This window comes from Papilio machaon, chromosome W (assembly GCF_912999745.1).
Source record: "Papilio machaon chromosome W, ilPapMach1.1, whole genome shotgun sequence".
NCBI classification, from domain to species: Eukaryota; Metazoa; Arthropoda; class Insecta; order Lepidoptera; family Papilionidae; genus Papilio; species Papilio machaon.
In genome coordinates this window covers 2,158,107-2,169,738 of record NC_060015.1, presented here as the reverse complement: position 1 = coordinate 2,169,738, position 11,632 = coordinate 2,158,107, and the positions used below count along the sequence as shown (strand labels likewise).

Genomic DNA, 11,632 nt, shown 5'->3' with positions numbered 1-11,632 from the left:
GTTACTTTTGAGTGCATTTTGTTTGAAATTGTTTTTTTATGTTACTTTTGAGTGCATTTTGTTTGAAATTGTTTTTTTTTAAGTTACTTTTGAGCGCATTTTGTTTGAGATAGTTTTTTTTGTTTTTTTTTGTTTTGTTTTTTTTATTATGTAATTCTTTGTAACGGGTTTCATACATTTGGTTAAGGCGAGAATTATCTACCCACCATTTAGATTTTTCTTTATCGACTATTTGTAGTAAGCAGTTTTTGGAAGCGTCGATAATTTTCTACCTTCAATTTTATTTATTAATAAAATTTTGAACTTTATTAATTATGGCCGGCAAATATACCGCTAGGATATCAGGCGTGCTGAGATGGCTCGGCTCAGCGGTTTTGAATATTTCTAGGCCGGACCGTGCGCAGGCCCTTATGGCTAGATACCAGGTTTTAGACGATCAAATGGCGGATCTATATGCGGCGTACCGTGGCATTCTAGAGTTAGGTTTAGAAGCGGATGCCATGGCGAAGATTAATGCTGACATCGATCAGGCCGACGACCTGGCTGATCAAATTATTCAGGCTGTAGGTTGCCTTAAGGGGTCAAGCGCTGCTGACGCGCGCGTTACTGCGGAGTCGGAGGCGTCACCAGCGCTCATGAGTAGATTGCCGCTGCTCGATTTGCCACAATTTAACGGTGACTTGGATCAGTGGGTCGCATTTAATAATTTATTTGAAAGCATTGTTCACAAACGTAGGGATTTGACCCCTGCTCAGAAGCTTGCCTATTTGTTGGCGTCGTTAACGGGAGAGGCCAAGGGCCTTGTCCAACATTTAGGTCTTGTTGACGGTAATTATGATATCGCCCGGGACTTACTCAATCGTAGGTACCAGAATGTTCGGCGATTAGCAGATAGTCATGTTGCTGCTATTCTAGGCCTACCTAGGATTTTGGTTACGCAGTCGTTGCGCACACGGCTTCTTAACCCGTTGTTAATAGCGGTCAACGGTCTCAGGGGTTTGGATTTACCTGTGTCCACGTGGTCGTTTTTATTATTACATATAATTCTTTCCAAATTACCATACGATTTACAACATAGATTTGAACTGGAATACGGTGGTGACTCCGCCACTCATCTTCCCAGCTTTGACAACCTAATTTTATTCCTGGAGGATGAGTGTCGTCGAACGGAGAATCTTCCCCCTCCTCCCACGGGGCCGTCCGTCGGTACTCGTAGAGCGAAGCCCGCTGATAATCAATTACCGGCAGGGTACCGTAACCGACCACGTGTAGTTAATGCAGCAGTGGCACAGACACAGGAATCTCGTTGTAACTATTGTCGGGGCACAGGACACGGTGTTACGGGTTGTCCCAAGTTCCGACAATTACGCTGGCAGGCTCGGCGCAATATTGCTCGTCAGCGCTTTTGGTGTTATGGTTGTCTAGGTAGTCATCTAGTCTCGTCCTGCCAGTTGAATCGTGCGTGCGGTCAGTGTGGGGGTAGACACCATCTTTTGCTTTGCGGGAACCGTAACGGCTCGTCTTCAGGTAATTCACAGGAACGGGTAACTTCTCCTGTAGGTGATAGGAACATAAAAATTGATGGCCAATGGGCTGGTGCTATTCAACGGGTATCCCTTCACCGTGGTGTGCGGTCTCCATCACGGCCCCATACAATTCGTAGGCAGCAACGGGATCAACAATTGCAAGCGTGCACGGGCGGGGGCAATCGGGACCTTCGGAGCCCCATTCACGCATCGGCACAGGAGCCCCATAGTGCCGGCATTCGCTCGCCGCAGTCATTCACTGAATGGCCCCGGTTGGAGCAACGCTGCCCGCGACGACAAGGTCATCGGAAGTTAAGTGACCAGGATCGCACCACGCCCCCTCCACGTCCAGGTAGTTATTCTGAGGAGTTTTGACTCGTGCGAAATGCTCCACCGCAACACATCCTCTCCCCTCCCTCTCCTCTTACGGTTTTATTACCAACCGCTCAGGTTCGCGTCGGTTCTCTTCGAAGTCAACAGGTAACCGCGCGCGCGGTTTTGGACTCGGGTTCCCAGGGATGTATTGTGTCAACGCGGCTGGTGGAGCATTTACGGTTGCGGATCGAACGAGGCGCGGATTATATCCGTGGTATAGGTGGTGTTATGGTGGATGATTTGGTAGGACAGGTTTCTTTATGTTTCTCGCCGGTTGGTAGTCCTCATCCGCGCATCACCTGTAAGGCCATTATCATGGATAATATTCTTGGAAGGCACCCACTTATCTCCTTACCCCCCGGGATTGTAAACTTAACTTCAGGTCTTTCTTTAGCTGATTCGGATTTTCATGTTCCTGGAACCGTAGATCTGCTTTTAGGTGCAGATGTGTTAGGGTTACTGCAAATAAGGGGTAGCAAACTTCTGCAGGCAGGAGGGTTGTCAGCTGTTTCGACCGACCTCGGTGAAGTCATTATAGGTCCAGCATTTCCCGTGAGTGCCTCCATCCCAAATGTAGACATCCAGGATGGGTCTCTCTCTTGCTGATGCAGTCCAGCGGTTTTGGGAGGTCGAAGAACCACCCACAGCACCTCGTGACAACCCGGAGTATCTGGAATGTGAGGCGTTCTTCCAGAACAATATCGGGCGGCTCCGGTCTGGTCGGTTTGTTGTGCGTTTGCCTTTCCTTCCGTCTCGCGTACCGCTTGGGCAGTCTAGGTTGTTGGCAGAGAAGAGATTAATGTCTATGGAGCGCCGTATGAAGAGGGACGCGGTGTTTAAACAAAAATATTTAGAATTTATGCAGGAGTATCGCGACTTAGGCCACATGTCAGTTTCCAATTTTGATTGGCGTTCGCAGGAACACTATTTTATTCCTCATCATGCCGTGTTCAAGGGAGAGAAGATACGAGTTGTCTTTGATGGATCTGCTCCTACCTCTACTGGGGTCTCCCTTAATCAATGTTTGCATGTTGGTCCTAAATTGCATCGTGACATTTCAGATATTCTGACGGCTTTCCGCCGACATCAGATCGTTTTCGTTGCGGACATTAAAATGATGTTTCGACAGACCATCATACATCCGGAAGATCGTAGATTTCAGCTCATATTGTGGCGCGAGGATCCCTCTAGCCCAATTACGGTGTATGAGTTGAATACGAACACCTATGGTCTTAAATCGAGTCCGTTCATCGCAATCAGGACGCTTCTGGAACTGGCAGAGCGTGAACGGTTGGATTTCCCTAGAGCTGCAGCTGTATTGTCCAGTGATATTTATGTCGATGACATATGCACCGGCGCTGCTAATGAGAGAGAGGCTCTTATATTAATGAGTGAGAGATGATTATTAATGAGAGATGAGTTGATTGGCATCTTAAAGGCTGGTGGTTATGAGTTGAGGAAATGGGTATCCAACTCTCCGGCTCTCCTTGACGGCTTACCTAAGGAGCATCAGCAAGATCCTCATCTTTTTCAGAACGTTGACAATCCTGACGCCATTGCGGTACTCGGAGTGCAGTATCAGCCTGTTCAGGATGTCTTCACGTTTCGTGTACAGGATTTAGACATATCCCGAGTTTGGACTAAGCGATCGGTACTCTCCACAGTTGCCCGAATATTCGACCCCAATGGATGGTTGACGCCGGTTGTGTTTTGGGCAAAGTGTTTCCTTCAAAAACTCTGGTTGGAAAATCTTACATGGGATGCCCCTCTCATTGGAGAGTTATTGTTGGCGTGGTCTCGTTTTGTTTCGTCGCTTCCGGATATTCAATTGGTGAAGATAGAAAGAGCCTTTTTACCTGCTGGTAAATGTCAGGTGAGCCTTCATGGCTTTTGTGATGCCTCAGAGTTGGGCTATGCGGCTGCAGTCTACATACGTTCGGTCAACACGAACGGTAGTGTCACAGTAAGATTAGTTATAGCGAAAAGTAAGGTTGCGCCAATTCGGTCTCGTTTGACTATACCTAAATTGGAGCTCTCAGGAGCTGCACTTCTTTCGAGACTTCTCAATCATGTTGCTTCCACTTTAGGTCAAACAGTGGCCCTCGAGAAGATCTATGCATGGTCCGACAGTCAAATTGTTCTTTGTTGGCTTCGGGCGTCTGTTCATGCGTTGGAGGTTTTTGTTGCCAATAGAGTTTCCCAGATTCGCGATTCGACGGCTGATATTAATTGGAGACATGTCCCCGGGGACCTAAATCCAGCCGATTGCGCCTCACGGGGCTGCGAATCTTCAGTTATTTTGAGTCATCCGTTGTGGTGGGGACCAGACTGGTTGTGTGAACCTGAAGGTAGCTGGCCCCATAGTATTGTCGACCCGGTTGAACCGTTGCCAGGACTTCGAGTGTTAGCGGTGCAGTCGGAGCCGAAACAAAATTTAGATGAATTGCTCGGACGGTTTAGCTCCCTTGATAAATTGTTAGGAGTGACGGGATGGGTTAAACGTTTTATTTATAACACTCGGAATAAGTCCGATAGGCAGTCTTCTCCCGTGCTTACCCCGGAGGAAAGAAGGGAAGCATTGTTGTTCTGGGTGCGTTTAGAGCAGGGTCAAAGTTTCCAAACAGCAATAATTAGTTTACGAAAGGGGGATAAATTAAGGGGTGCCATTGCACGGCTCAACCCTTTCATTGATGACAAGGGTTTGATACGAGTCGGGGGTAGATTACGAAATGCGGACTTACCTTATGCGGCTCGACATCCTCTCCTGTTGCCTAAGGACAGCATTCTGGTACGACTTTTGATAACTGATCGGCACGTGAAGAACTCTCACGCAGGTTTATCAACACTCCTAGCCGTCCTCCAAAGGGAGTTTTGGATTTTGTCTGCACGGCGAGTTATACGAAGCGTTATTTTCCGCTGCATTCCGTGTTATAGGTTGAAGGCCGCAATAGTACAACCACAAATGGGTGACCTCCCTCCAGATCGGGTTAGAGCTTCGAAGCCGTTTTCTGGAGTTGGTACGGATTTTGCAGGTCCATTTCAAGTTAAGTCGTCAACGTTACGAAATGCTAAGGTGACGAAGGCTTACCTGTGCGTTTTCGTTTGCCTTTCCACCAAGGCCGTACATTTAGAGGTAGTGTCGGCGTTGAGCACAGAGGCATTTATCGCTTGTTTGTCCCGGTTTGTTAGTCGTCGAGGATTACCGAGTTTAATTCGGTCCGACTGTGGGACTAACTTCAAGGGTGGAGATCGGTACCTTTCGGAAGTCTTTACGTTTTTGAAAGACAATCAGGTTTCAATAGCTTCCAACATGTCTCAACGCGGTATAGAATGGCGATTCGATCCCCCTGCATTTCCATCCTGGGGTGGAATTTTTGAAGCGGTTGTGAAGGTGGCAAAGACTCATCTTCGACGAGTCATCGGTGAAACAGTGCTCACCTTCGAAGAGTTGGCTACGGTATTTTGTAAGATTGAGGCGGTTCTGAATTCCCGTCCACTGTGTCCTGTATCATCGGACCCTAATGATTTGGAGGTTTTGACCCCTGGTCATTTTTTGATCGGTGGACCCCTCACCGCACTACCGGAGTATCCTTATACGGAGACCCCATTAAATAGGTTAACTCGTTTCGAGTTGCTGCAACAACTTTCCCAAAGCTTCTGGCGGAGATTCAGCTTAGAGTACCTCCATTTGTTGCAGCAACGGGTTAAATGGTGTGACAAGACTGACCCACCTAAGGTTGGGGATCTCGTCTTAGTGAAAGAGTTGAACATGCCAACGCTGTCTTGGAGACGGGGTCGAATCCTGAGGCTAATTGTAGGCGCGGACGGTATTCCTCGAGTTGCAGAGGTGTTAGTAGGCAACTCGGTGTTAAAGCGAGCGGTCGCAACTCTCTCCCGACTCCCAGTATCTTAAGTATAATTTTCCATTAAGGAGTTTGGACGCAGCCAGGTATCGTCTGGCTGGGGCGGGGGACTGTTCGGTATAGTTGCAATGTGCTTACGTCGTGTTAATGCCGTTTTGAATTTCGCGGTTGACCAATACGGGTTTTATGTTGGTAGGTCGACTCATTTTTATTCTCCCGCACAAGCGGGTAGTTGGAAATCCCTCTCCGCTACGGACGGGCGCGGGGCCTGCGGGGGCTTGTGCGGGGAAGGAGTGAGTCGACAGAACGCATCGTGGCAGCATAAAAAGTGGTCGGCAGTTGGATAGCTCATCGGACGTGTCTTATATTTAGCGTACAGGGTCGCTAAGTTAACGGTTCCGCGTTCGGTTCGGTAAAGGACGCGTCTATAGGGCGCTTACGGGAAGCGGTGCATCGGGTGCATCAGGAGTGCAGCATTGCTGGCGCCTTTAGACTGTATGACTGTGACTTTTTTGACTCGACTGACACCGACAGAGTGACCAGGCACCTGCAGGCGGTGAACGGGGCATCGAGTGGGTGAGTGCCAGTTCATATATTTTCAATATTTACGCCAACCATTGCAATACGTAGTCTAAGGCAGGTTGTGCCGCGGGACCCGAACCCGTCGTGTACGGCACAGATAGGTCTAATGAGGTCTAATGAGGCATGTAATAAGCATGGTCATCTGAAGACGAGAAGTTTTCAATATAGTGTGCATGTCCAAGCTCTAAAAACTCATTAATGAATGCTTTGTATTGTTTATGTAGGCTAGCATCTTTGTTAAATCTTGACTCAAGTTTAAGTAAGCAACTATAAGCAGTTTTGAAAGAATTACCTAGCTCTTTGAGCTTTTCAGATTGTATAGGTAAATCTACTATGTATTTGCCATTATTGTCTTGCATAGTAGTAGATATGAATAGGTTTTCACAATATTTATCTTCAGGGGAGAGTAATTGTTTTTGAGGCAACTCCTCCTGTTCCCAAAAAGCCTGAAGTAATTTGTCTGTAGAGTTATAAGATAGATGCATACTAATATGTGTTATGCAGTTTTTTGTAAGTTGTTGAGTATCTGGAATATATGCACCAGAAACGACCCATCCAAATATAGTTTCTATTAAGAAAGGTAAATGTGAACCAAGTTTTATTCGGCCTGTTAATAATAATGAATAGAATAGTTCTGCCCCAATGAGTAGATCAACCGTGCTGGGTATGAAAAATGTAGGATCAGCAAGAGTATTTGTCACCTTAGGTGGAATGTGCCATGTATGTGTGGGTATATAGTTATGAGGTAATGGCACTGCAATATTGTCCATCACTATAAATGTGAGATTAGCTTTGTAATCATTGTAACGAGATGAAATATTTGTATTGATACTAACTTGTGATTGAGAATGACTGTTGCCAACACCTTGTATGACACAAGCATCATACTGGAAATTAAGTCGCAATGCAGAGGCTAGTCTGTGGGTAACAATGTTTACCTGGCTCCCAGCATCCAGAAGAGCTCGCGCGTTCACCCACTTGCCCAAAGAGTCTTGTATTTGCACAATAGCTGTAGAAAGCAATATTTGTTGTTTATTAGTGTTAGACATTAATACAGTAGAAGTAGTATTAGTATTTTCATGTAGAAGAGATGTTTGATTAGATGTCACATTTTGTGATTGTAAGTTAGATGCATGTGGTTGCATGTGATAGTTATTAATGTTAGTATTAGTGTTAGGTGTACCTATTGGAGTAGCATTTTGTAGAGAATATGTTTGTTGGTTGTCACACACATTCATTGAAGCATGACTAACCTGTTGAGTTTTCTCATAATGTATAGTGGTGTGATGTCTACCACGACACATTTGACATTTATATTTTGAACACTTATGTTTAACTTGGTAAGGCTGTAAACAGTTATAACACAAAGACTTAGATTTAATTAATTCTATACGATCATGTACTGGTAATTCAAGATAATTTGGACATTTATACAGATAATGTGGTTTTTTACATAATATGCAAGATGTATTAACTTCAACAGAGGCAACATAAGATAATTTTGAACTATGTTTTTCATAAAATTTATCATTTATTAATTCAAAGGCAGTTCTACGACCATTCATAAACTCAAGTAGCTCACCCAAACTAGCAATAGTGTTTTCTTTCCTATTCAATTCCCATGCAGCACGCAATGAGTTATCTAATTTTTGTGATATTAAGAATACTAATAATACATCCCAACTATCGACAGGCAAATTTATAGCTTTTAAAGAATCTAAACTTTGCTGCAATGTGACAAGAAATTCTTTTAGATTATATCTAGTTATAGTAGTAAAGTTGGTAATAGCTTTCAAATGGAAATTAACAATTATAGTTTTGTTTTCATACCTTTGATTGAGGATATCTAAAGCCCTGACATAGTTCTCTTCAGTAATTAGTAGTGAAGATATAAGACCAGCAGCTTCTCCAGTTAATGCCGTTTTCAGATATTGTAGCTTATTCACGACTGGTATGTCAGTACTATCCACGGAGGCCATGAAAATGTTCTTGAATGCAGGCCATTGTCTTATATCACCGTCGAACTTCGGCAGCTCTAACTGCGGTAGTTTTATTCTAGGTAGTTTCTAGGTTTTCTGTAGTCTGAATTCGTATTGGAGCTAAGACGATCATAAATGTTTGATGTATTTGGTTGCACAATGGGTCCGCATAGTAGTTCCTCTATTTTTGCTTTTACACTGAAATATTTATTTTCGAAACTGCTACGTTCTTGTTCGTTCCGAGTTGTATCTTCATAATCTAAAAGTTCTATGTTGGATTGCACCTCGTCAAACTTCTGGAAGATTCTATCAACTTCCGATTGTCTTGCTTTTATCTCGTATAAATTATTTGTAAGATCGTAATTTTGTATATAATTAAATATGCGAGTAAGTTTTCCTTTGATGGAACTTCTTTGTACTTTTAAGTTGTCTAAGATATTTCTTTCGCCACCATCTTCTTGTGTCGCCATTTTTTATTGTAGTCGGCGTTGTCGAATAAAATTAATATACAATAATAAATTGTGATATTGCACTCACGGTACTCTCGTAGGCTCGAAGGACCAAAAATGTTATGTTTTAACATTAGATTCTTGAATAAAAGTCTGGATCTTGTAATTAATTTATTTGTAACACGTTTTTACACTGTTGTCTGTTGTAACAGAAGTTGAAAAGGGAAGAGAAGGGCACGCGAACAGAAAGCATCGACAAAGAGTATGAAGTGTCAAAGATTAACGAATCAATTCGTAACACATTGTTTAAAAAATAATTTACCTATCAAGTCTCACATTTTGTCACTTAGTCCTTTCATTGATGGACATGGTTCCCTAAGAGTAGGTGGCAGAATCAATAATGCCAATGTGCCATACAATCAAAAGCACCCACTGTTGCTTCCAAAATCATGTCACATAATCAATCTCATTATACAGCGTGAGCATTTAAACTTGCTACATGTAGGGCCCAAACTTACGTTGTTCAGTTTATCACAAAAATACTGGCTGATCAATGGTATACGTGAGGTAAAGAAAAACATTCATTCAATCCTTTAAACTCAAGTCTAAAGCGGCTGCACAAATGATGGGGTCTCTCCCCACAAGTAGACTGCAAGCAGGATCTCCTTTCCAAACAGTAGGCATAGACTATTGTGGTCCATTTGACATAAAGCAAAGTAGAATAGATACGAAAGCCTTTAATAACAAAAGGATATGTTGCATTGTTTGTATGCTTTTTAACGAAAGCCATACACATGGAGCTTGTTTCCGATATGAGCACAGATACCTTCTTAGCCGCGTTAAAACGCTTTATTTCACGAAGAGGCCTACCAGATCAGATATATTGTGACAATGCCACTACTTTCAAAGGTGCCTGTAATCAGCTTGAAAGTTTGTATAAATTAAATCAAAATAACGAACATATTTCTAAAGTAACTAACTATTTTGCCATGCAAGGTGTAAAATTTAATTTCATTCCCAGTTACTCTCCCACTTTTGGTGGATTATGGGAAGCGGGAGTAAAAAGTGCGAAACATCTTTTCAAGCGTGTCATGGGAAAATCAGTTTTTACCTATGAAGAGTTCAATACAATCATAACGCAGGTAGAGGGTGTCCTGAATTCAAGGCCGCTAACCCCGGTTACAGAGTTACAGGTCCCTTTAGACTTCACTTGCTTGACGCCAGGGCACTTTTTAATAGGCAGGCCACTAAATTCAGTTCCTGAGATGGACTACACTCAAGTAAACTGTAATAGACTAAATTTCTGGAAACAATGTATTCAAAAAGTACAGCACTTTTGGAAGGTGTGGCAAAATTGCTATTTGGCTCAATTACAAAATAGACCAAAATGGAAATTACCCATGAAAAATTTAGAAACTGGTCAATTAGTTTTGATTAAAGAGAAAACACCTCCCTTATGGTGGCCCCTTGCTCGTATATCAAATGTCTTCCCTGGCAAGGAAAACAAAGTTAGAGTTGTTGAACTTCTACTTCCCAATAAGAGTACAAAATGTATGGCAGCAAATAAGGTTTGTTTGCTTCCAATTTATGAAAACTAATTACTAATTACTAATTACTAATTACTAATTACTAATTACTAATTACTAATTACTAATTACTAATTACTAATTACTAATTACTAATTACTAATTACTAATTACTAATTACTAATTACCAATTACCAATTACCAATTACCAATTACCAATTACCAATTACCAATTACCAATTACCAATTACCAATTACCAATTACCAATTACCAATTACCAATTACCAATTACCAATTACCAATTACCAATTACCAATTACCAATTACCAATTACCAATTACCAATTACCAATTACCAATTACCAATTACCAATTACCAATTACCAATTACCAATTACCAATTACCAATTACCAATTACCAATTACCAATTACCAATTACCAATTACCAATTACCAATTACCAATTACCAATTACCAATTACCAATTACCAATTACCAATTACCAATTACCAATTACCAATTACCAATTACCAATTACCAATTACCAATTACCAATTACCAATTACCAATTACCAATTACCAATTACCAATTACCAATTACCAATTACCAATTACCAATTACCAATTACCAATTACCAATTACCAATTACCAATTACCAATTACCAATTACCAATTACCAATTACCAATTACCAATTACCAATTACCAATTACCAATTACCAATTACCAATTACCAATTACCAATTACCAATTACCAATTACCAATTACCAATTACCAATTACCAATTACCAATTACCAATTACCAATTACCAATTACCAATTACCAATTACCAATTACCAATTACCAATTACCAATTACCAATTACCAATTACCAATTACTAATTACCAATTACCAATTACCAATTACCAATTACCAATTACCAATTACCAATTACCAATTACCAATTACCAATTACCAATTACCAATTACCAATTACCAATTACCAATTACCAATTACCAATTACCAATTACCAATTACCAATTACCAATTACCAATTACCAATTACCAATTACCAATTACCAATTACCAATTACCAATTACCAATTACCAATTACCAATTACCAATTACCAATTACCAATTACCAATTACCAATTACCAATTACCAATTACCAATTACCAATTACCAATTACCAATTACCAATTACCAATTACCAATTACCAATTACCAATTACCAATTACCAATTACCAATTACCAATTACCAATTACCAATTACCAATTACCAATTACCAATTACCAATTACCAATTACCAATTACCAATTACCAATTACCAATTACCAATTACCAA

The 11,632-nt window shown here is 41.6% G+C and overlaps 3 protein-coding genes across 3 annotated transcripts; all 3 read left to right on the top strand.

Annotated features, from left to right (window-relative positions):
- Nucleotides 1-314: 314 nt before the first annotated feature.
- LOC123722867 lies at nt 315-1,137 on the top strand. Its single transcript, XM_045685437.1, has 2 exons — nt 315-828; nt 1,079-1,137. Exons 1-2 carry the CDS (start codon nt 315-317, stop codon nt 1,135-1,137), a joined length of 573 nt encoding a protein of 190 aa, XP_045541393.1.
- A 1,350-nt stretch (nt 1,138-2,487) lies between these two features.
- LOC123722866 lies at nt 2,488-3,303 on the top strand. Its single transcript, XM_045685436.1, has one exon. The coding sequence runs from the start codon at nt 2,488-2,490 to the stop codon at nt 3,301-3,303; it is 816 nt and encodes a 271-aa protein (XP_045541392.1).
- A 6-nt stretch (nt 3,304-3,309) lies between these two features.
- Nucleotides 3,310-5,890, top strand: LOC123722865. Its single transcript, XM_045685435.1, has one exon. It carries the CDS (start codon nt 3,310-3,312, stop codon nt 5,812-5,814), a length of 2,505 nt encoding a protein of 834 aa, XP_045541391.1. The 3' UTR covers nt 5,815-5,890.
- The last annotated feature ends 5,742 nt before the right edge of the window (nt 5,891-11,632 follow it).